We start from the raw sequence: 23,538 nt of genomic DNA on the forward strand, positions 1-23,538 counted from the left end.
ACGGCCCCGCGCTTACGTCACCGGCCCTGTTCCCCTCTCCCGGGAGCGGCAGCAGGCGCGGTGCTCCCACCCCCTCCCCTTCTCACAAGCTGTCCCCTCCCTGGTGGTGACCGCGGCCCGACCCTCTGCAAGGCGATGGCCCGGGTCCCGAGCGCGGGCTAGCGTGCCTGGGTGCTTTGCCATGGGCTGTATTGGCTCTCGGCGCTCAGCCGGTCAGGGTAAGAGGCGGAGGCCGGAGCATGGATAGGGAGTCGGGCTACATAGCTGCCAGGTGGGGCCGTGGGTGGTAGGGGCGGTGAGGAGGGGGCTGGTATAAGGAGAGGGAGGAGCCTGCGTCAGGGAGGCGGGTTGGGCCAGATGAGCGTACAGCGAGGGGGCTAGCCGACTCTGACTTGTTCCTGTGGCCTGCCTGCTACTGGGATTTTCCGTGGTGTACTCACCTTCTGCCTTTTGCCTGTATTCCTGCTGCTGAGAGTGGTTGCGGGGGCACAGCCTGGGAGCCGCAGGCCAACCTGCGGCCCCCACCTTCCCGGGCTGCAGGCAACTAGCCTTTTGTATATACATACTTCATTGCCTACACCTACCTCTCTGATCTCAGTGTCTTAGGAGTGGCTCTTTGCTGTGAACCTGCTTCTCCTACCTGGGTGCTATCATCCTCAGGAGTCAGCCTGCAAATGCTGGTCAAGTACCCCACCGAACGCTAGTTTTTGCCTAACACTTGCTCCAATCTCCCAGCTGGTTGATTAAAGGGTCAGAAGCCCCAGGTGGAGCATCTGTGAGCAAATTGATAACCTCTCACGCTCACAGATAATTGTATTCCTATTACCCCCCCCCAAAAAAAAAAAACCAAACCAACCAACCAAACAAAAAAACAAATCGTACTTACTCTGAGCAGAAAAAGTCCAGGTCTTCCTATAGCTGCTGAGCCCTGCTCAGGCCTTGGTTTCCATGAAAACGTGTTTGTGTGCGTATGTGGTTGGGGGCAGTGGGGTGAGGAGAGGAGCACTTTAGCTCTAGGTCAGCCAGCCTATACCTCCTGTGTCAAGGAATTAGTTTGGAATGGGTCCTGGGATCTCCAAGCAGGTGGTCAATCACACAAAGCATTAGTATGGTTGATATTTGAGGTGTTTTACAAGTAAACTCTGGCAGAAATGTGTACTTCCCTTAAATTCTGGGATTTGTAGTCCCAGAAATAACCTCGTGGGTTATGAATTTAAGAAGTGGCAGGGCAGCCGGGCATGGTGGTGCATGCCTTTAATCCCAGCACTCTGGAGGCAGAGGCAGGTGGATTTCTAAGGCCAGCCTGGTCTACAAAGTGAGTTCCAGGACAGCCAGGGCTACACAGAGAAACCCTGTCTCAAAAAAAAAAAAAAAAAAAAAAAAAAAAAGAAGTGGCGGGGCGCTCTGACTCCTGGTCTGCACAGAGTTCAGGAAGTCATCCTCTCCGGTAGTCAGGGAAGAGTGTGACTGACCTCAGGACTGGCCTTGAGTACCAGGTAGGGGTCTGGCATAGCCAGTAACCTATCTTCTTTCTGGTTGGTAGCATTTCTGGGGACCACCAACTGGCTGAGGCCCAGGGACAGAGACGTCTGCTCCAGCTAAAAGGTTAGTTGTGATGTACGTGGCCAGTTGGCACTGTGTAAGCTAAGATGAGCCTCAGCTCCACAAGCCAGAGAACTTGGCGAGGTCCCTGGCACTCCCACTTCCTCAAAGCTATGAGACAGGAGTGTTCTCCTTATGTGACTAGGCACAAGTTCCAAGTGGGGAGGGGACTGGCTCAGCATCCGGAGCCAAAACAAGAATAGAACTGGGAGCTGGGCCTGAAGCAGTTCAGGCTTTGGGCTCTCTGCATCAACACAGCCAGCATGCCTATGATTTCTGTGCTGGGCAAAATGTTTCTGTGGCAGCGCGAAGGGCCTGGAGGACGATGGACTTGTCAGACAAGTCGCAGAGGTGAGAGCAGAGATCATGGATGTGATCTGGGAAGCGATGGGAAACTGAGCAAAAAGGAACGCCAGGTGTGGAGAGGAAAATCTCTCTGGTTTAGATATTGGGAAACAGACTGAAAGGGGGAGACTCAGGTTGGGGCCATTAGGTAATGACTTACAAGGGTGAAACTCAGAAAAATCATGGGTTTGTTGGGAAAGAATAGAGTGATAGCCCAGTTGAGATTGGAGAGAGGAAAGAATCCTGGGGCGAAGGAGAGTGAGAGGGGGGGCAGTGCTGGTGGGCAAATTTCATGCACTTTTCAAGGGTTGAGATGCGGGAGGAGAGGTCAGGGGTTACTCATATTTGGGTTTCACCGTAAGTTCTGATGGCAAAATAGTTGTAGAGGAAGGTGTCCTTAGGGATGCCACAGTCAATTGTGGGATAGGGGGTTTCAGGAGAGTTATGTGCGTGGACTCAAGATTGTCTGCGAGATGGGGGAGGGATAATAAAAAAAAATGACACGGCAGCACGGTGAAAATGGCAGTCTTGGTAGGAGTGGGGAATGCAGATGAACACCTTTCCCTCCCGACTCCTCAGTGGCTTCGGACCCTGCCTGGGCTGTGGAGTGGATCGAACTCCCTCGAGGTCTCTCTCTGTCCTCCCTGGGATCTGCTCGGACTCTCCGAGGCTGGAGTCGGTCCCCCCGTCCTTCTTCCGTGGACAGCCAGGACTTGCCAGAGGTGCTGCGCCTTTTCTGTGCATGTTTGTCGGGGGGTGGCATTCACATTGAGGGTTCGTGTGACCCCTCCCCGTTCCAGCCTCATCATCCTGCTTCGGGCTCTTTTTTCCTGCTAGCGGAGGCGCTATCCGGCAGGCCGCCCCCGCGCCGGTCTGCTCTGCTCGGCGTGGTGCCAGCGGGCTGGCTTGCTAGCGCCTTCGGTGCTGACGTCAGCGCATCCCAGGCCGTATCCCGGGAGACCCTGTTGCATGGTGATGGGTTGCCAGGGAGATATACACCTTTTTCTTTGGGCCAGGGCCGCAGCTGCGCGGAGCGTCGCTGGGCATGGATGGCCCCGGCTGGGGGAAGAGAGGGGAGGGAGGGAGAGCCGGCCAGGAAACACCCGCCAGATTCCCCTTCCCACAGGCCTGGCCAGAGGCTATCGGCGCCAATCTGGAGGCCCTGTCAGTCAGGTACTGAAGGAGAGGGACTGAGGATGGGCCTGAGGTCAAGGGGCAGGTGGAGGCCGCTTGTGCCAATTGGAACCAACCATAATGGAGGAGAATTAGGTAATGCTGGGAAGGGGGTGTGTGCCTCCGTTATATTCAGCATAGGAAAACATTTGCTGGGGCTTATCAAGGGACCGTTAAGTCAGGTACAGGATGGAGTTAGGAGTCCATATGGATTTAACGCTGACCCTGCCATCTCCTGCTTCCTCCGGAGTACAAAGCAGTACAGAACATGGGAGGGGCCGCGCGTGAGAATTGAGGGTGTGAAAAAAATACATATGGGTTGAAGCATTATCAATCACTAAGAGACACTTGTGGCCTTGAGTTACAGGGAGCGTTGTGTAAGGTTCTTTTTGAACCATTTGGTGACCTTGTTGGCCTAAAAAGCTGGTTCCTTTCCCTTGAGGCAGGCAGGATGGTGAAAGAATTTGGTGGTATTGGCAGAAATGAGTGCTGAATTTCAAGAAAGGCCAGGGAAAGGCAGAAGCCTCCTTGTGGCAAAGTCCTTAAGTGCCTGAATAACAGAGGAAGAGCCTGAAAAGAGACATTATTTCTTTTAAAAATTAAAAAACTATATCTTTAATTAATTATATGTGTGGGTATGCCCATTGAGCCTGAGGTGTTTCACCTCCTGGAGCGAGATTAACAACAGTGACCTGATGTGGATACTGGAACCATTGGGTCCTCTGTGAAAGCAGCAAATGCTCTTAATCTCCGAGAGATATTTTCATCTCTCTAAAAAGTTTTCTTTTCCCCTAAAACACACACACACACACACACACACACACACACACACACACACACAAACCAAAAAAACATTTTAGATTTATTTAGTAATTGTGCAAGTTTTGAAATGAAGCCATTTTGATGCACTTTATCCTTGGGAAAGTGTACTTTATAGCTTGCCTATTCACTTGGCCCATGCATTTACTTATTAGCAGGCATTGTTTAAACACTGGGATGCAGCAGTGATCATAAACTAAATTCCTCAGAGGCAAAGACCAATGAAGGAAAACCATATTTATACCTGGCAAGTAGGCTCCATTAATGGTTCATTGGTAGAATATATAGTGATTCATTGGAGACTCTAGTGACAAGATAGACCACTATTTGAGTACCAAGAAGGCCTCTCTGAGGGGGTGATACTTCAGTTACAACTGGAAAGATGAGAAGGCCAGCCATGGAAAGTGATGGAGCATGAAAGAACAGAAAAGATTATATACAGACTTCCTGGCTGAAAACGTACAGGAGGTTAGAGGGACCTGTGCTGACCTGGGGAGGGGCTCAGGGAGGCTTAAGGGAAGCAGTGGTGGGACTAGTGTCAAGGCAAGCTTCCATGCATGAACAGGAGGGATTCTTTGTTGACAGAGATATATTTGTTTTGAGATAGGGTCTTACATAGCTCAGGCTGCCCTCTATTTCCTAGTAGCCAAAGATGACCTTAAACTTCTGACCTCCCAAGTACTAGCATCCTGTGTCAGTTGTCACAAGGCTTGGTTTATGTGGTGCTAGGGACCAAACAGTGCTTTCTTGAATGGTAGGCAAGCACTATACCAACTGAGCTACAGTCCCTGGCACCCTTGCTAGATTTTAGGACCAGATATGTGCAGGCAAAGCCTAGGGAAGAGTTGAAGGCGATCCTGAGAACTGGAGAATGGTTTTGACTAAATCTGAAGTTAGAAAACAAACCTGGATGTGAGGAAGAGAATGCCTTGGCTTTGGTGATGCTGAGTGTGTGGCTCTGGCAGGCAGTCTAGGAAGAGCTGGACATATATCTAAAGTCACATGGAGGGGCGGGGAAAACTTTAAGGCCATGTCTGCCTTAGCTGTCTCCCTTCTCCTTTCCTTCCTCCCCTCTTTTTTTGGTTTTGTTTTTCTTTTTGAAGGACAGGGTTTCTCTGTGCAGCCCTGGCTGTCCTGGCACTTGCTCTGTAGACCAGGCTGGCTTCGAACTCACAGAGACCCGCCTGCCTCTGCCTCAGTGAGTGCTGGCATTAAAGTCGTGCGCACCACCAGGCCCGTCCTTTTCTCAGAGGCTCTCTGCTCCACATTTCTTCTTTTCTTCATTTGTCTCCTTCCCTATTGGGAGCTGGGAAGATGGAGACTCAGCTCTTCTTTTGTTCTCCTGGGCCTGAGTCTCCATTGCCCCCTAGGAAGATGTTTGTGGACTCCAGCTTCTTAGCCCTTTCTGCATGCCACTGTGCCACTCTCCCACATATAGGACATACATGACATGCCATCCTAGCATTCTTCCAAGCTCCCAGCTCCCAGTGGGGCCTTGGCTTAGGCAGGAGCATGTTGGAAAGGAGTTTGTGTCAGGGCCACTAACCTGACTGTGTTACTCAAGGTGAATGTTGGAGACACAGTCGCGATGCTGCCCAAGTCCCGGAGAGCTCTAACCATCCAGGAGATCGCTGCACTGGCCAGATCGTCCCTGCATGGTATGTACCCCATGTCTCTTTCTCTGCCCACTTTGTCCATCCTTCCTTCTTTTCCTCATGTCTTGTGGGACTGATTACTGTGGGAATATTTCCTGTGGGAATTTTGGGGGATTTCTTTTTTGCAAATCCTAACCCTTCCTCCTCTTACCCAAAGAACATGAGAGGCTTTGTAACCCTCTCCATTTACTTCCATACTGGCTATTCCCTAACCCTTGCCTTCAACCCAACTTCTCTCTCCCACCTCCAGGTATTTCCCAGGTAGTGAAGGACCACGTGACCAAGCCCACAGCCATGGCCCAGGGCCGTGTGGCTCACCTTATTGAATGGAAGGGCTGGAGCAAGCCTAGTGACTCACCGGCTGCTCTGGAGTCAGCCTTTTCCTCCTATTCAGACCTCAGTGAGGGTGAACAGGAGGCTCGCTTTGCAGCAGGTAGGTAGCAGGAAGGGAGTCAGCCCTACAGATTTATCATAGGGCTGCTGCCTCTCATCTCACTGGATCTGGCACTGGGGCTGGAGTTCTTCCATACACCTCTCCCTGCCCAGAGACCTCAAGGACATCTCCTGTCTGCAAAGCTAGTCCTAGTCTTAGCTTAGCTCCTGTGTATGTCAGTCAACACTGTGTCTCTCTGATAGGAGTGGCCGAGCAGTTTGCTATTGCAGAAGCCAAGCTCCGGGCATGGTCTTCAGTGGATGGTGATGACTCCACCGACGATTCTTACGACGAGGACTATACTGGGGGAATTGACACAGGTGAGGAGTGTTTGATCTTGCCACTTGGGGTGAACTTGCCTGGTAGGTGTGATTCTGAGACTCCCAGAGCAACTTAAGTCTTCCAGACAGGAGGAAAGAGACTATCCAGGCTGACCTTGACACCTCGAGGACAAAGATCACCAGCTATACTCAGGTGGGAAAACAGCACTTTGAAATGGAACAGCTCTTTTCTATAGGTCCTGAGCCTGCTCTCTTCTCTGTGTGAGCCTTGCAGTTCTCAGAATAAAGAGGAAACAAGCCCAGGGAACTTGGTGCCTCTTGCATACCCCCTACTACAGTCTTGTTTCCAAGAGAATCTGTGGTACCCTTGCCTTACCTCTTTGAGGGGGCTTCGGTTGGCTGTGGCTGGACAGATGATCTGGCAGCACAGTACCCAGCACCTCACAGGGCAGCAATCCCAAGCAAACAGGAAGGCCTGCTGGGCCTGGACTCCACAGGATGCTGGCTCCAGCTCAGCATCTTTGTATTCCAGCCTGTGGGTCTTGCTTTGGGCCAGTGCTTGCAGAAAGGGATCCTGGGGGCCTTGCAGCTGTGCTCAGCTGCTCTTTCATCTTCCGTTCCTCGGACTGTGTGGCCAGCTTTCCCCGCAGCTTCTGGTGGCTGGCCTCACAGGACCCCTGCCCCCAGTGCCTGACTCTTTGCCTTTGAAGATCACCTACTAGTTCCTACTCCTCTGGCTAATTAACAAGGTTTTCAAGGCCAAGCCTGCATTGAAAGCAGGCACAGAGCTGCTGCTGTGGTCCAGAGGGGACTGAGTTGAATGCTTAAGGCCAAGGTGGAATCATAAGTATATTATGATTTTGGGGAGGGGTCTTAATTTTTTTGTTTGTTTGTTTTTTCCAGACAGGGTTTCTCTGTATAGCCCTGGCTGTCCTGGAACTCACTCTGTAGACCAGGCTGGCCTCAAACTCAGAAATCCGCCTGCCTCTGCCTCCTGAGTGCTGGGATTAAAGGTGTGCGCCACCACTGCCCACACCTACGCCCGGCTTTTTATTTTGTTTTTGAGAAAGGGTCTTACTAGCCCAGGCTAACCTCGAACATTTATTGAACGTCTGTGTATAATCTTTGAACAAATTTTTAAAAACGCACAGCTTTTTCTGGTGGGCACAGCCCTTGGTAGGATGCCCCACTTAGTGAGCAGGGCAAGGGCAATTTAGCCTTTACTGCTTTGGGTAATGAGCAACCATTATATTGATATGGTTATATTGATATGGTCTTGCATTGATTGCTTGCCTCCTCTTGACCTAATACTGTAAAGTAGATATTATTAGAATTTCTAACTTGTCGGGTGTGGTGGCACACGCCTTTAATCCCAGCACTCGGGAGGCAGAGGCAGGCAGATTTCTGAGTTCGAGGCCAGCCTGGTCTACAGAGTGAGTTCCAGGACAGCCAGGGCTACACAGAGAAACCCTGTCTCGAAAAACCAAAAAAAAAAAAAAAAAAAAACAAAAACAAAAAAAGTATTTCTAATTCACCATGAAAGGAGCTTCGGTATCAAAGATTAAGACTTGTTCAGGTTACCCAGTTCCTATCGACTCCCCTGATGACCCCTCCCCACAGCTATAAGGGTAGGTGTGGGAGTCTGTGATTATGTGGTTTCCACATTGACCTACTGAAATGGAGCCAGCAAAGCTGTTTTTCTTTTTCTTCCCTTCACAGACATGGCTGGGCCTCTGGGGTCCCATCTCCAGGACCTCTTCACAGGTCGTCGATTCTCCAGGCCTGTGCGCCAGGGCTCTGTGGAGCCAGAGAGCGACTGTTCACAGACCGTGTCCCCAGATACCCTGTGCTCCAGTCTGTGCAGCCTGGAGGATGGGTTACTGGGCTCCCCAGCCAGGATGACCTCCCAGATGTTGGGTGAAGAGCTGCTCCTTGCCAGGCTGCCCCCCAGCCGGGAAAGTGCCTTCCGCAGCCTGGGTCCTTTGGAGGCCCAGGACTCCCTTTACAACTCACCGCTCTCAGAATCCTGCCTTTCCCCTGCCGAGGAGGAGGAGCCTGATTCCTGTAAGGACTGCCAGCTGCTCTGCCCGCTGCCCACAGGCAGCTGGGAAAGACAGCAGCAAGTCTCTGATGTGGCCTCTTCTGGGGTGGTATCCTTAGATGAGGATGAGGTGGACCAGTGATCCAGACATGCCCAGTGGGGGCGTGTTTCCCCAGGCTGCTGCCTGGGGCGGAGCCTCTGTGGCCAAATGTGGGCTCTGAAGCTTTCAGAGGGCTTCTGGGAGCACTCACTTCTCCATTGTGTGTTTTGCATGAAAGTGTTTGGAGAGGAGGCAGGGGCCAGGCTAGGGGCGCATGTCCTGCTTCTTCCACTCATGGGGTTTGCCGGGGCTTGCCCGGGGCCCCTGGGGCATGGCTACAGCTGTGGCAGACAGTGACGTTCATGTTTCTTGAATCCAAAATGCCACATTTCCTCCTGGGATGTGAACCTGAGAGGGTTGTGGCTGGGCTGAGGAGGTGGAAATGGAGGAAGCCTGGCCACACACCCTCCCCCCTTCCCCCATGCCCCTCTCCTCTGCTTTTCTCTTCATCCGAGTCCATGTGCAGTGCGTGACTGAACCACCTCCACCTGTGGGGCTGGCTCCTGCCCTCCTGGAGTCTACAGATTGAGCCATCCCCTAAGGGTCCCCTTTGCCCAGCCGGGCTCTGCTGTGCTTCACCCCACCATTGTCTCTAAACCTTTTTTTTTTTCCCCTAAAGACAGGGGGTTTCTGGTCTGTTCTTTGAGCCGATCTTCTTTGGGAGGCACTGGAAAAGATGAAAGAGTGTGCCCTTGCCCCCTTCGCTGCTCCTTCACCCTGGCCCTTTCCCAGCATGGCAAGGTTGTGTGAGCACATGCAGAGACTCAGTAGGGCGGAACTGGAAAAAGTAAGGGCTCTGCTTGTTACAGAGCTGGGAGGGCCTTGTCCTTTCATCGAGGACCACAAGGGGGCAACCCGGGGAGCCAGATTTGTGCCAATGAATGGACAGTCCTGAGGGAGTAGCTGTCCTTGGAGGAGGAAAGAGGGTAGTGGTTTTCTTGGCTGAATGGAAGGCTGTAGCCACAGTGATAGGGGGCCCTGTCCCAGGCAGGGCGTTGCTGATCAGCCAGTGGAGGCCTCTGGCAGATTACGAGGACACTGGGGTTGGTAAGTGGCAGCAGAATGAATCTCAGAGGCTTGGGCAACAGGTAAGAGGATCCAAGGTGAAAATATGAGCCAACAGCACAAGTGTTCTATACATGAGTGGCTAATTAGGTGTTTATTCTATTTATTGTTTTATTAAATTAATATAAAAATCTTTGTAAATTTCTATATACATCTTGTCATTGGAGGCTCCAGTATAAACCCAGTTTAGTTCTGCCCTTTTCTCAAAGATGGGGCAGGGGCCATAGAACCCCACCTCATCCCGCCAGGACACTTGATGATCCCCCAGCAGTTAGGATGGCCTTGGGTTCCAGCTTCTGGTCACTGCTGCTTGCAGAAGGAATACAGGCCATCCATAAGGGGTTCACTGGCACTTGTCATCACTGTCAGAGGGGGTACCCTCTCGTGGGAGGCCGTGGCGGGATCTTGGCCCCCAGAGCGCATGCACCTCAGTGGTCTCTGTGTCACTGCTGCTGGTGGCACTGTCCCGGAAACTGGCGAGGGGTGGCCTGACTTTAACACCCTGTGCTGTGACAGAGCCTTCAATGGCCTTCCGGAGCTGGGAAGGTAAGAGTCAGATGTGTGCCTCAGACTCCTCCCCAGCACATCTCCTGGGGGAGCCAGACAGCTCTGATGCTATTTGGAAGTGTAAGTGGCTTTGGCCATGTCACCTCACCTCCTTTAGGGTGACAATCCCAATGAGTCTGCCAATGCTGGTGACGTAAGCATGGTCCACTCCCAGCAATGAGAAGATGGTATGGGTCTGCAGAACAGAGAGCAGAAAAACTTGCCTTGATATCCAAGGGAATAGCTCAGAATCACAAGCCAAAGGGGTCTAGGGCAAACTGGGGATGTGACAGTGGGAGGGACTGCTGGAGGGACATTTGAGCTCTGAGAATATTCCTGTGTCCCAAAGCTTAGAACCCAAAGTCTCAAGGCTGCTTGTATCTATCACGCTTTCCTAAGCCATCAGATGTGACCACCAGGCTTCAGACTTTATCAACAGTTTCCATTTGCTGTCTTGAAAACAGCTCTTGGCATTTCCTGGAATTGGTTATCTACTGTTTGGGGTACACTTATGAGCCTCTCGGCATAACAGGTGATTCAAGATGGGTGGTCCCAAGTGCCTTACATACTTTATTATTATTCTAAATTATGGGAAGGACAAGACACAGCATACTTAAGAGTCTCAGTGTTGGTGGTTCTGGGGACTGAAGCTAGGATGTCAAACAGGCTGGGTAAGGCTCCTACCCACTGGGCGGTAGCTCCAGTAGTAGTTCACTACTTAGCCCAGGCTGTCCTTGAACTTACTATACTGCTTTTGCCTCAGCCTCCTAAGTACTGGATTAGATGTGTGTGCCACCACACCCATCTTAGAAATTCAGTCTTTGAAGTCCTGTTTCTTCAGTACCTGTAATTGTCATGTAGTTAGATAGTGAACCTTACACCCTACGTGCAACAAATGAACCCTATGAGCAACAAATTAGCCTTAATTTCCTTGTCTGCCCTTGGAGGAAGCAGCTTTACTGCAAGATCTCCTAGCTTAAGGTCATGTAGTCCTCCTCACCTCTTCTGCAGGAGCTATTAAACAGTTCCCTTTTACTGCTCATTCCAAATCAGTGACCTAGCAGGCAACATGCTAGGTCACTTGTGGCTGGCAGTCACCATGATGGTCACTGCTCCACTTGTGCCGTTCTGCCCAGCTCTGCCTCACTATGCCCTGGACTGAGAATGGAATGAGTTTTCTTATTTTCTGCTTCTCCAGCTGGGCTCTGCCATTCTAGGGCTTTTCCAAACCTGAGTAGCACCAGGATTCCATAAAGTGGCCCAGGCTTTTGGAGGGAAGGGCTCACATATCTGGGTGGTCTTGAACTCGCTATATGGATGGATGACGGCCATCTGATCCTCTATCTCTTGAGGGTCGGGGACTACCAGCATGCTGAGTTTATGACATTCCGACTTATAAGTATGGCTAATCTAGTTAACTTCGACAGCTAGACAGAAGATTTGGGTTCAGCTAGTCTTGCTGTGTCACCTTGGGCTTGTTGGTCTCCTAATCTCTACCCACTCTAGCTAGCTGCTACTGTGAGGTTCCTAAAGACTCCTGTGTTCTCGCCCTCGGAAGGTGACCCTCCTGACCTTAAAACGGATCACTGCTTACTGCTTTCTTAGTAGATTCTAATTTAGAATAGAAGTTGTAGTGGGGCAGTTGTGGTGCACACCTTTAATCCCAGCATTTGGGAGGCAGAGGCAGGTGGATTTCTGAGTTTGAGGCCAGCCTGGTCTACAGAGTGAGTCCTAGGACAGCCAGGGCAACACAGAGTAACCCTGTCTCAGAAAAACAAAACAAAGAATTGAAACTGTAGAATTCTGGTCTTTTATGTTATCATTCCCATCCTTTGTACTTGTGTTAGTGGCTCCTTGGGGGCTTCTTCCCTTCCTGTGGTAGTTTAAGTTTATAACAAACACCTACTTTGTTCTTTTCAATTTTAATTTAATTGGACACCAGGGAGCCTGTTGGTGGGCGGGCCCACATTATGTGGGCCTGGGAACTGAACTGACAGGACAACAGAGCCTTCTGAAAGAATTCTGAGAGCCTCGCCAGGAGAGCTGGGTCTTGGGCCTGACTGAGAGACTTATGTAGGCAAATGACTTGCTTACTGTATGACCACAGAGTTTTAGGTCAGACTGTCTCTGGGTCCAGGCTCAGCATGGCTACTTAATTTCTTTATACAATTTTATTTTACAATTTCCTCTTCTATAATAATGGGAATGTCACACCAGGCAGTGGTGGTGCATGGCTTTAATCCCGGCATTTGGGAGTGAGAGACAGGTGGATCTCTGTGTTCTTTCATGCTGTGTTAGTTGCTTATGGTGGCTGACCCAGTGTGAGGTTTACAGACTGTGTAGACTACTGGTCTACAGTCAAGTGAGTTCCAGGACAGCCAGGGCTACAGAGAAACCCTGTCTCAAAAAAAAAAAAGTCATAACATTGGAATGTCACGTCACCCATTGGCTAGTGTGGCCGTGAGAACTAAATTACCCTCATGAAGACCTTAGCACAGTGCTGGGCATGTAGCAAGCACTTAGCAAGCCATCACGACCATTCTGTACGACAGACAATCAAGGGAATCATAGCAGGGTGTGAGGGTGTGTGCCTGTAGTTTCCTGAGAGACCACGGGCAAACTGTCACAGTTGGAGGCCAGCTTGTGCTATATGAGATCCTATCTCTGAAAAAGAAAGACAACAGATGGCTGCTGACTGGGAAAACCTGAGGTCTCCCGAAGCCAGGCTCTAAGTACCTTCTCGCCCATCTCTTCCTCTTCCGCCCTAGTATGGCAGTTCCTCGCTCATTTGATCTGAGGTCTCTATCTGAAAGTCTCCACAAGTTCCTTTTGCTGTTTTTGCTTTGTTTTTTGTTTTGTTGTTTTTTGAGACAGGATTTCTTTGTGTAGCCCTGGCTGTCCTTGAAATTGCTCTGTAGACCAGGCTGGCCTTGAACTCAGAAATCCACCTGCCTCTGCCTCCCAAGTGCTGGGAGATCTACCTACCTCTCCAGGGATTAAAGAAGTGGGCCACCACCGCCCAGCTGTTTTGTTTTTCTTTTGTCTCCTTCCCATCTTGGCCCCTGCTTGTATGTGTTTGGTATGCTGACTTTATAGCAACAGTTTGTGTCTACACCAACCTTTCACTCTTGTCTACCTACCAATGGAGGCTTCCACATTGTCTGTTAAAAATGGGATTAAAGCACTCCTTGGCTTTGGTTGGGCAGCCCACATTCCCCGGCTTTACATGGCAGCTCTCAGGTACCCAGTGGTGCCAGCCAGCCCAGCTTTGGGAGCCCATTTACCTCCATCTATCTGTACATGGCCCTCTTCCTGTTGTCTTCTCTGCTGCGCTATCTTCCTCATCTACCAGTTTTCCCTAGAACTGCTTGCTGTTAGACTCTCTGGGGTCTGACATTCCAAGCACCCTACTGGTGTCTCTCATCTTTGTTTATCTCTTCACTGCAGTGGCCTCATCCTTCTGGACTATTTGTTAGCTTGTTTATTAGATTTTCTTATCTGGCCTGTTTTTCAACCCCTCCCCCTCTTTTTTTTCCGTGTGGGTGTGTATCAGCCTTGTTGGGCTCTGGCAGCCTCCTGCCTAGCTCTGACCCTGGCCTGGCCTTCTGGCTTCCACCCAGTTCAAGCTGTGTCTTTGTTGCTGCTTTGGTCCAGAATTCCATGGGGTAACTGTGAGCAGAGGAAAATTGATGCCTGGCTCCACCAAGGAGCAGGACAAGGCTAGGGAGTCCTGGCTTACAGACTTACATGGCTGAAAGCAGTAAGTTTTACAAACAGCATTGAGTGTACTGTCTCCTACTCTTTCAGACCGCACTGCTCTGAGTCCAGACCTGGGTAGGACTATCAGATCTCTCCCTGTCCTACCTTGTGCAAAGAAGTCCGCTCCACCAGCTGGAAGGGGGCAGGGTCGATTTTGCAGTCACTGAAGTTGACTGGCTCATCTAGCTGCTGTTCTTCCCACTCTAAGATCTGAGAAGAGACTGAGAATTAGGGAGAGAGGGAACCCAGAAATTCCACTCTCACCTCCCCAAAGGCTGGTTTGCCAGCCTTCCTCCCAAGATGATAACACATCCAGGAAGAAACCGTCTAAAGTCTAATGGCATCTTACCTCCTCAGGACTCATCTCGCCTTCCGGGTCTGAGTCACTCTAGGAGGGAGACAGGAGGGTGGATGTGCCCCTGGCTCTGGGAGGTCTGTCCCACCTAGAAGTCCAGCCCTCCCTGCCTGGTGCTCCTGGGCTGCAGGGGGAGGGCCACACCTACCGCCAGGGAGATTCGGACCCGCTTCAGCTTGCGCTTGTCACAGGATTCCGACTTTTCCAACTTGGTCAGAGCCAAAGCAGAGAGGAGTTGAGGTTATAGGGAGAGGGGACGTGAAGGATGGGATGGAGCCCAGGAGGAAGGGCACGCTGCAGGGGCAGAGCTGACAGCGGAGCAGGAAGCAGGTCGAGTGGAAGAGTCATCGTAGGGTTAACTGGGAGAATCAGAAAGGGAGCTGGGCAGGCAGGAGAGGGCAGAATCCGGGCTACTCACTTCTGATGTTGCCTCTAGAGGTGGACTGCCACAGAAGAGGCTTCTGAGGGCAATGCCTGCTGACTCCATGTTGCCTGTGTTCCAAACCCAAGGTCCAGAGGGGCAAGGTAGATAGGGGTAAGGTGCAGAAGGCAAGGTGAGAGGTTTTTCCCACTCTTCCCTGTCTGCCTGGGTAGCCTCATCCAGCTGCAGTGTGGCTCAGGCTCTGTCTGAGCTGGAGGAGAAATGGCTCACCTGTGGTACCTTCCTGCAGGCTTGTACTGTTGCTGGGCCCTCTCTTTAGAGCAGGCTTCAGGGGCTTGTGAGTCTGCCCGTGGGCTCCAGAGAAGCCTGAGTCCTCTGTGTTCACCTGCATAGACAGGAAGGGGCTGGGAGACTATGGTTCAGGACCTACAAGGCTACAGGCTGACTCTTTAGGAGAATGTGTGGGTATGGAGCGTTTTCCCCTTACCTGGAAGCGGATAGATGTCTCAGAGCTAGGGGGGCTCTCCTGATCTGACGGTGGAGACATCTGGGCTTTTCTTAGCTTTTGCATGTGCTGCCGCCTGCGTGCTGGGCTCAGCTGGGCTCCTAGTAGTGCTACCACCTGTGAGCGTTCGATGGATCCCAATAGGATCATGGACTCTGGACAGAGCAAGGGAAGGGACTCAGGAGCTGGAAGTGACCTTCCTACTTGCTGCCGTCTACACCCAAGTCCTGGACAGAGGCTGCATACCTAAGGGAAAAGCCTCATTCTAGGCTCCCTGATCCTTCCCGATGCCCAAAACACCTGGGACCCCTCCTGGCCTTACCAGGAGACTCCACTAGGGCCAACATACGGCCCTTGGTTCTGTGCAGTGCCAACCGCAGGTCCCGAAAAGTGCAGCTGAGGGCTACATGGGGTACATCCCGAACCATGATGTCCTCGACTCGCACCCGGTACTGCCTGGAGGGAGAACTGTGCACTCAGTGTGTGCTCAGCATGGAAGACTGGCCCAGAGTTACCACCACCACCCCAGTGTCATGAGGAAGGGTGCAGAACCAGAGGGGACAGGAGTGGAAGGCCCTGGGGCAGTTAGCATTCTCTAACATCCTCTTGGTTGGGTCAGTAGAGGCCAACTACTGGACCCCCCCCCCCGCCCCCCGCCCCACCCCTCCCAGCTGAGGGCAGCTCTAATGCAGAGCAAAACAACTAGGGTCTCAGCCTCACTGGTAAGAGACCTTGCTGGAGGTGGGGCTGAAGGGTCCAGGGAGGCCTACCCCTCACTCCCACCCTCTTTGCACTGGGCCCTTCATACTGGTGGCGGCCCCAGCCCAGCTCAGGCAGGTAGGGCAGCTTCTTGATGCGGATGATACTGTCATAGAGCGAGGGCTGCAGGCTCTGGGCAACAGCATTAGCCAGGATGACAGCAATCATGACAGGCAGAATGTGAGCGATCTGGCCCGTGAGCTCGAAGACAATCACTGCTGTGGACACTGTGTGTGTCACTGCTCCTGCGAGTGCAGCCGCCCCTGGGAACAGCCATGCTCAGTCTCCTAAGGATGCTCAGTTCCTTAGGATGCTTTGCCTTCCCTGGGACAAGGGTCTCTGGGAGTCCCTCAGGGTGGTCCCAGAGAGTAATCTGGCCTGCCAGCAGGGGGCACCAGAGCCCCACAGTCTAGCTGGGCTAGGGGTCTCCAAATGCAGGTATGGACTGGGGACTCTGCTGGGAGTATAAATAAGCCCCTAGCATGTGCAATAACCTGGGTTTGATCCCCAACACCGCAAAGCAAGTAGAACTGGGTGCTCACCAACCACAGCATAGCCTCCAGGTACAATTCGGTAGGTGCTGCTATCTGTGTGAATCCCATCTGGGAACCAGGCAGCCATGCTTTCGCCCACCAGCCGCCCAAATGCTGCTCCTTCAGGGAGGGTTTTAGGAAGAGAAAGAGGTAGTGGGGGAACACTAGGAAGAGAGAGGGTCAGAGGGGTAGGGGAGGGGCCAGTGGGCCATTTAGTAAAGGGGCAGTCCCATGGGAGTTGGGGTTTGGGCTAGAGTTGGACTCTACAAGCCATAGCCAGAGGGTATGAAGGGTGGGAGACAGGCAGCTGCAGACTCACCAATGACAAAGACAGGCATGAAGGCCCCACAGGGCACTGGGATAGTGGTAGCCAGTGCAGACATCCAGAACTGTAGGCAGGATGGGTTCAGAACTGAGGCCTCAGGGAAGCAGATCTTGCTCACCCATCAGGCACAATCTTCCCAGCGAGCAGGGAATCCCCAGAGGTGAAGAGAAAAGAAAGGACTCTACAACTACATGGCTTGGGTTCAAATCCTCACATCTGACCAGCTAGCTGTTTGGGCAGTTACACTTATCTTTTGGCTCGCCATCTTTAAAAGACATGGCTAGGAGTCCCTTTCTTACAATCTTCTGATTCATGCTAAGTGCTTGGGCTAACACCTGTATTTGGTGGCCTGGGTAAACATCAGTGGTGCACAGCTGGGGAAGGAGTCTCACCTTCATGAGGATGAAGATGACCAGGGTAAGGAAGACATTGGCACGTGGTGGGCTCCAGGCCTGTGAAGTGCTGGGTAGCTCTAGATCCTCTACCAGGCCCTGGCGGACCCATGTCCGGTTGTCAAACAGAGTGACTAGGGTCTCCTTCTGTGAGAGCTAGTGAACACAGTGCTTCAGTCTGGTGCACAGGACCCCAGGAAGAGTGCATGGGAACAAGCAGTCCCAGTCATGCTGCTGGGTGTGCGTGTGTGTCACACGTCTCACAGGGGCTACCTGTCCGGCCATGAACTGTCCAAAGCCAGGGGGGAAGGTCAGAGTGGAGATGAGCAGAGTCACCAGTGCCGGGAAGAGCAGCCGTCTAGAGACAGAGGGGTCACAGCGTCAGACAAGGGACACCATAGGCCAGGAGCCTTACATATCTCAGGACTAAGAGCAGAGCAGAGCCTTGGCTTATATATCAAAGCACAGAGCCCGGGAGTAGGTCCTTCTTATTGTGTTTGATGCCACAGCTCCAAGGGTGATGGGATCATTATAAGAGCTGGGGGGGTGCAGGGGTGTGTCCTTCCCTGACCCCGTAGGAGGCAGCAACAGTAAACACATGTCTAGCCCTTTCTTGGACAAGTCTGAGCTGTGACTGACTGCCTCTGCTCTCAGAAGCCCCAGCTAAAGGGCAAGTGATATGAGGGCTTAAAGATGTCTCTGCCACTATTTGCCCCTCTGTGGTGACTTGAGGGATAGCAGTCTAAGCTCAATGCAGGCTCACACCTCTGACCCTCCCACTGGGAGGCAGAGGCGGGTAGATCTCTGAGTTCAGGGCCAGGATGGGCTACGTAGAGAGTTCCAGACCAGCCAGGGAAGGCAGTGTGGAAGAAGCCAAGGTCACTCATAAAGTCGACCAGAAGTCCTGTAGGAAACAGCTCTCATGTCTCAGATACCTTCACATTCCCAGTTCTCAGGCTCTTAATGGAAAGAGCTATATTCTAGAGAGAACTTATCCATTCACACCAGTCATGGGGTAAACTGAGGCACAAACACTACCTGCTATCTGGATTGGCCCTGAAACCCTGAGAAAACCTCAGTGCCCAGCCCCTGCCTATGGTTCAGAAGTAACCATTTCCATGTGGCTTCTCAGCATCAGACAATTTTCCAAGCTTAGCAGCCTTTATGTTTTCATTTGACAGAGACATAGTGTCACACTGTAGCCACAGATGGCTCAGAATTTGCTACAGTTCTCCTGCTTCAGCTTCTGCAGTGCTGAGATCCTAGACCTCTGTTACCCGACCTTGCTGAAGCGCCTTATTTTGACTGGGCTTCTACTTCAGAACCTCAGTGCCTCCCCCTCTCCCCATGTGGTCCTTATACAACCCAGAACAGTCTGGAGAAGAGTCTGTGGCCAACATACTTCCTCATGAGGAAGCGGTTGATGGTTTTTTGCTTCCGCATCACCTGGACAATCTTCCGGTTCAGGTAGACAAAGAGGGCTCCCCCGAAGCCACTAGCAATGCTAGAGAAGAAAGAAGTACAGGGGTAGGGTTTCCATGAGAAGTACATGCCTTTTCATGGAAGCCTCCTTCCTGACCTACACCCTCCCCTTAGCTCCTTACCCAATGACAGCAAAGGCTGGCAGCTCTTGCAGGTCAAAAGGGAAGTCGAGTCGGAACCGAGTTTTGAAGAGAGCTGTGATGGTTTCTAACGAGGAGAAATAGGGGGGCAGGTCTAACTGTGTCCCATTTAAATAACCTTAGATTCCCCTCCCCTAAGATTCCCACCTTCATCACGGTTCCACACTGCCAAGACCCGAAAGATGAAGGCACTGAAGGTGGCCGCAAAGAAGCCCCGCCAGTAGTTCCTAACAGCGAAGAAGGTGGAGGTGACCTCAATGCTGAATAGGACCCCTGCAGGGGGCAGAGGACATCACCCTTGAGGCCAGGGTCTGACCTATGGACTTAACTCCCAGGGGAAGAGAGGTCGAGGAGGAGAGGCCACATGTAGGGCTAGGCTGTGCTGAATGGAGCCCTGCCTACCTCCGATTGGTGCGGCAAAGCAGCAGCCCACTCCTACTGCGCATGCAGCAGCTAGCATCTCCGTGTTCCGGGACTCATGCTGGCAAGGATGGGAGGCAGTGTCAGCTTGGGCTCAGCAGACCACCCTTCCGTCCCCTAGATCTTAGGGCTTTCCTCTTACCTCATAGATACCCCCAAAGAGGGAGAGGAACTTGCTGAGAAGGGCGGCACACATGCTGGCAATGTGCACAAAGGGTCCCTGGAGGTAGGGGTCGGTAGTGAGTAGGGACGGGACTTTCTGGACCTTCGCCTGGCCTTTTCTTCCAATGGGAGGGACTCCTTCATTCCCCAACCTGCAATTACCTCTTTGCCAAGGGGCATCCCACTGCCCAGGGCACAGGTTAGCCCAATGACCTTAGCTACAAAGGTCTTGAGGGTGAGGTATTCTTTCAGCACCACTCCCCGAAGGATGGTTTTCATTTCGGGGATGCCAGACCCTGCAGAGATACACGTTCCCAGGAGCGTTGTCTGATTACACACGCCATTCCATTCGGGAAGCTTGAGCCTCCCCCAGCTCCTCCTATCCTACCGACAGCCTGTGGGGCCAGGATCTGGGTGAATCCGGCAGAGAAAGTGATGAGGACCACGGGGTAGGTAACCCAAGCCAGGTACTGGAGTAAGATGTTGGTGTTTAAGCCCCGGGACATCCATTGCTGAGCTGTGGGCAAAAGACATGCCTGCTGGACTTAGAGTGCACACACACCCGCACCTTGCCTGCCACTGGGACAGAATGATAAGACAAGTGTACAGAGCTGGGACGGAGGGAAGGCAAGGCAAGGCTAGAGAAGGCATTCAATGGGACAAAGCCCATCGCAGATAAGACCGTTGCCGAGGGAAGGGAGGAAGGTGTGGCCCGTACAAGTGGCAGTCATTATTGCCTGGAGATGGACAGTCAGACTGGCCAGAGGAAGTGGCCAGTAGCCAAGTTACCTAAACAACTGTGGCATGCAGGAAAGAAGTTACCTCGCCAGCCTTTGCCCTCACCCTGTAGACAGACAGCGATGGCATAGTCCATAGCCCAGCTGACCAGTGCCATGAGGAGCCCCAACAGAACCAGGAAGATCCAGTCTTCACCGACCCTGGACACCAGGAACTTGTGGCAGCGTACAGAACAAACTGGAAGCAAGGAAGGAAAGATGCATAAAGAAGCTGGTCCCAAAGTGTTCCTACTCTGTACCCTGTTTCTCCCCATCCCCCATGGGCAGCTCTAATTGTCTTTGTCTCCCTCAAAATAGAACACCCAGGTCCCTGCCCCAATCTGGATCTTACTGCGACATCTGGCACATCGGCTCTGTCCATATTCTAGGAGCTCTGGGGTAGCCCGGGCAGAAGGGGACCCCTTCCAGGGCTCAGGCCCTCCCAGGCGAATACGAGCAGCTTCCTCTTTGGCAAAGGCCCCGAGTTCCTGAGTGTACCGGCCATACATCTGGAGCAATGGACAGAATGTAGCATGAGCCTGAGTGGCTGAGGTGGGGAGACAGAAAGTTCCTGGGTTTTGACCCTGCCCCTCGCTCAGCTCCTGCACTGTATACCCCATCTTGAATCCAGTTTATACTCAGGCTCAGAGTGTGGGAACAATGCACAGTGCAGACTGCGGGGGCTGTCCTGGCCAGAGTGATGGAGACAGACAAGGTACAGGGACACAACTCTGGGGGTGGCAGAATAATCGGTCCTCTTCTAGTAAGTCAGGGGTGGAGCAGGAGGGAAGGGTCCAGAGGAGGGAAAAGATGGAAAAACCTGAGGCAGTCTGAAAGTAGGAAGGGGGAAGGTCAGAGGGGCAGTCAAGGGCATATGTACAACAACAAGAACCTGGTAGAGCTGAGGGCAGCGGAGCTGGGCCTAGGAGGTCCCAGCCCCAATCCTTATCACATTCCTGCTGGGCCTTTGGCCTGTGACCAACTCAGCTGCACCCTTCCCACCCACCCTAATCCCCTTGTCCTCATTCTCCACTCCCAACCCCATTAGCCTGTCAGCCCAGCAGACATGGAAAGCCTCTTTGGGTGGATAGGCAGTGCTGGGTGGCAGCAGTCCTACTCTGGGACTGCACTTGGGGCCAGTGACAGGTTCAAGGACCACCGAGGCTGGAGATGGCAAGGCTGTGGCTACTAGGCTGATGGGAAGGGAGAGTGTTATGGCTGGACCTGCCAAGCTGGGTGTGTGTTGGGGGGTGGGGAGGAGCAGATTCTGGCTGCCACCCGCGGAGCTTCAGGACACAAAGGGCTCCTGTTGGGGTTGTGGGGGGGGGAGGGAAAGATCGAGACACAGGGTGAGACATAGAAGAAAGGGGGGAGCAGGGGGGAAGAGGAACTTCAGAGGAAAGGCAGAAAGAAGAGTCAAGGAAAAGCAACATAAGTGTCCAGAGCAGGGAGGAGGAAGAAGAGTGTACAGAGAAACACAGCAGGTGGGAGGAGGTGAGCAAGACAAAAGGGTGGGAGGGGAAGTGGGAGAGGCCAGAGCAGGGAGCGCTTGACCCTGAGAACTCAGTCCACAGACACAAGGAGATGGAGCAGCTCGAGCTGGTGCAAACGAGTTACCATTCCCTGTTAGATGCCTGGCTTCCATGGCCAAATGCACCTCTTCTTGACCCGTGGAAGGCCAGGATATGGGCCATCTCCAACAAAAGGACTTGCCTCCACTATCGATTGGCATTGTACTCTCATACCAGTTATTCTGTTTCACAGTCTCTGGTAATTGGGCACCTCTCTCAGTTACAGCCCAGGCCCTCTCCTACAGCCGTTTCTCCCTGTTATCCTCCCGGGCAAATTCCAGCCTCAGGTGATAAAAAAGAAACTACTGGGCCACTTTCTTTCCTTAGGGCTTGGTCCCCCATTCTGGTGACACGAGAGTGAATGGCTTCTCAGCAATGGTGGTCATGAGTCATCTCAAAGCTCAGGACCCCTGCTTCTTATGAGGTCAAGGGACACTCCATGGGCGTGGGTGGTGGTGGTGGGGTACCTGGCTAGATCCAGCTGGAACAAAGGTTTCAGTTCTCACACCCATTCCTGCTTCCTGCATCGGCCCTAAAGCTTCAGTCCCCAGGGTGGCAAAAAGCCACCTAAGCCACCTTTCCCAACAGGGTCTACTGAGGAGTTCTTGTCAATGTTGGGCTTGAGCTGTTAAAGGCAGGGGTTGGGTTTGATCACTTCCTACTGTCTTTAAGCTAAGCTTGGGACCATGTACACAGCAGGGACCCAGGAGGGTGTTGAATGTAGATAGACATGTGGATAAAGTTCAATAGTATATATAGATGGTGCTCAGAAAGAGCACTGGGCTGTTGTAACTTGGGCTCGAGTGGTAAGTGAAGAAAACAAAAACGTGTATGCAGAAGGGGGTAAGAGAAAGGACACCTGGGCCAAGCACCTGGTGTCATTGTCTTCTGCAGGCCACCAGTCTCAGCCAGAAACCAGAAGCAGCTTTCCAACACTCGGAACCTACAGCCTGGCGGATCCCGAACCTCAGTTTCCACAGCTGAGAAAGGCTGAGGCCGGGTTAGGGTAGGCCATCTGTCCTCACACTTTCCAGGGCAACCTGCAGCATTGGTACCGTAGCGCAACCCTTGGGTTTCACTTACCAGGGTCTGCTCGTACTGCAGCGCTCGAGGCTCCATCCCTTCCCCCGCCGCCGCCGCCGCGGCAGCCGCGGCCGTTGCAGCCGCCATCTCGGTGCACTGTCCTCTTGCCTCCCTTAGCTTCTCGGCCTTGACTCAGCTCCCGGCCCGCTGAGCCCGCGCCCGCACCCGTCCCGTCCCCTCAGCCCAGGCGGCCGAGTGCAGAGTGCGACGGGTCCCCGGGCGCGCGCCGCAGGCTCAGCCTCCCGCTAGCGTCTCCTCCTAGGCGGGCGGGCCGAGGGCGGTGCCCTGCTTTGCTGCTCCGCCCCGACCCATCTGCAGGGGCGTCCCTGCCCGGCCGGGGTCTGCATTGGGGCCGCCTCCTGGTGTCCGGAGAGGCGGCAGGGGGCGCTTGAAACACGATCTCGCACCCCTTCGCCACGGAGGCCCGGGATTGACCCAGCGCCCTGAGGGTGCGGGGGCCGGGCGGGGGCGGGTCTGCTGGCACGTGGAAGGGACGGGCTCTCCCGCGGCTGCAGCGTTGTGCGGGAGGGGCTGGAGATGTGGGGACTCTTGGACTGGGGTAGGGGGCTACTGAAAAAAGCTAATTCGGGCTCTCTAAGCCAGACCGGACAGGGGCAGCCTCTGCTTCACACATTCAGGCGGCTCAGACGCATCTGGGAGGAAGCCCGAGAGCCGGCTCCCTCCTTGCCTCCCTTTCTCCTTCCTTTCCTCCGGGTTCCCCCGGGAAGGTGCACCTGGAATGGCTAGGCCTGGAAAGAGGGGCGGAGGTGGAGGTGGGAGGGGACGGGAAGGGGTGAGGCCCGAGGGAAGGGAGCTATTGGTGCGGGGGAGGCC

The 23,538-nt window shown here is 53.0% G+C and overlaps 2 protein-coding genes across 5 annotated transcripts; one reads left to right on the top strand and one right to left on the bottom strand.

Moving 5' to 3' along the window:
• The first annotated feature begins 29 nt into the window (after positions 1-29).
• Fam131a (family with sequence similarity 131 member A) lies at positions 30-9,059 on the top strand. Of its 3 annotated transcripts, XM_029470462.2 has the most exons (7): positions 30-218; positions 1,544-1,605; positions 2,527-2,669; positions 5,504-5,597; positions 5,845-6,027; positions 6,231-6,347; positions 8,028-9,059. In XM_029470462.2, the coding sequence occupies exons 4-7, from the start codon at positions 5,528-5,530 to the stop codon at positions 8,489-8,491; spliced, it is 834 nt and encodes a 277-aa protein (XP_029326322.1). In that variant the 5' UTR covers positions 30-218; positions 1,544-1,605; positions 2,527-2,669; positions 5,504-5,527; the 3' UTR covers positions 8,492-9,059. The 3 variants fall into 3 exon arrangements, with proteins under 3 accessions (XP_029326322.1, XP_029326321.1, XP_021040032.1); XM_029470461.2 differs by lacking the exons at positions 30-218; positions 1,544-1,605 and adding an exon at positions 1,752-1,953; XM_021184373.3 differs by lacking the exons at positions 30-218; positions 1,544-1,605; positions 2,527-2,669 and adding an exon at positions 2,995-3,120.
• A 258-nt stretch (positions 9,060-9,317) lies between these two features.
• Positions 9,318-23,537, bottom strand: Clcn2 (chloride voltage-gated channel 2). 2 transcript variants are annotated; one of them, XM_021184372.3, is made up of 24 exons: positions 22,705-23,536; positions 20,403-20,559; positions 20,118-20,249; positions 19,663-19,791; positions 19,437-19,570; positions 19,255-19,332; positions 19,095-19,173; positions 18,840-18,965; positions 18,675-18,759; positions 18,473-18,574; positions 17,344-17,428; positions 17,071-17,226; positions 16,673-16,742; positions 16,363-16,473; positions 15,870-16,083; positions 15,384-15,517; positions 15,044-15,216; positions 14,827-14,941; positions 14,593-14,666; positions 14,323-14,382; positions 14,169-14,207; positions 13,925-14,029; positions 10,170-10,256; positions 9,318-10,052 (listed from the first exon to the last, which is right to left on the bottom strand). In XM_021184372.3, the coding sequence occupies exons 1-24, from the start codon at positions 22,789-22,791 to the stop codon at positions 9,858-9,860; spliced, it is 2,727 nt and encodes a 908-aa protein (XP_021040031.1). In that variant the 5' UTR covers positions 22,792-23,536; the 3' UTR covers positions 9,318-9,857. The 2 variants fall into 2 exon arrangements, with proteins under 2 accessions (XP_021040031.1, XP_085688519.1); XM_085832393.1 differs by lacking the exon at positions 14,323-14,382 and having other exon boundaries at positions 22,705-23,537.
• Between the last annotated feature and the right edge of the window lies 1 nt (position 23,538).

Source organism: Mus caroli, unplaced genomic scaffold (assembly GCF_978045245.1).
Source record: "Mus caroli unplaced genomic scaffold, Mus_caroli_1 scaffold_17, whole genome shotgun sequence".
NCBI lineage: Eukaryota > Metazoa > Chordata > Mammalia > Rodentia > Muridae > Mus > Mus caroli.

Excerpts from the sequence above, each read along its gene's own strand:
- Fam131a (XM_029470461.2), top strand. The coding sequence starts at position 1,866 with ATGCCTATGATTTCTGTGCTGGGCAAAATGTTTCTGTGGCAGCGCGAA. Across the intron at positions 2,670-5,503 it reads ACAGCCAGGACTTGCCAGAG|GTGAATGTTGGAGACACAGT; the intron begins GTGCTGCGCCTT and ends GTGTTACTCAAG. Across the intron at positions 6,348-8,027 it reads TACTGGGGGAATTGACACAG|ACATGGCTGGGCCTCTGGGG; the intron begins GTGAGGAGTGTT and ends TTCCCTTCACAG.
- Clcn2 (XM_021184372.3), bottom strand. The coding sequence starts at position 22,791 with ATGGCGGCTGCAACGGCCGCGGCTGCCGCGGCGGCGGCGGCGGGGGAA. Across the intron at positions 18,760-18,839 it reads AGTGTGGAACCGTGATGAAG|AAACCATCACAGCTCTCTTC; the intron begins GTGGGAATCTTA and ends TCTCCTCGTTAG. Across the intron at positions 16,084-16,362 it reads TGGAGGCTATGCTGTGGTTG|GGGCGGCTGCACTCGCAGGA; the intron begins GTGAGCACCCAG and ends GGCTGTTCCCAG.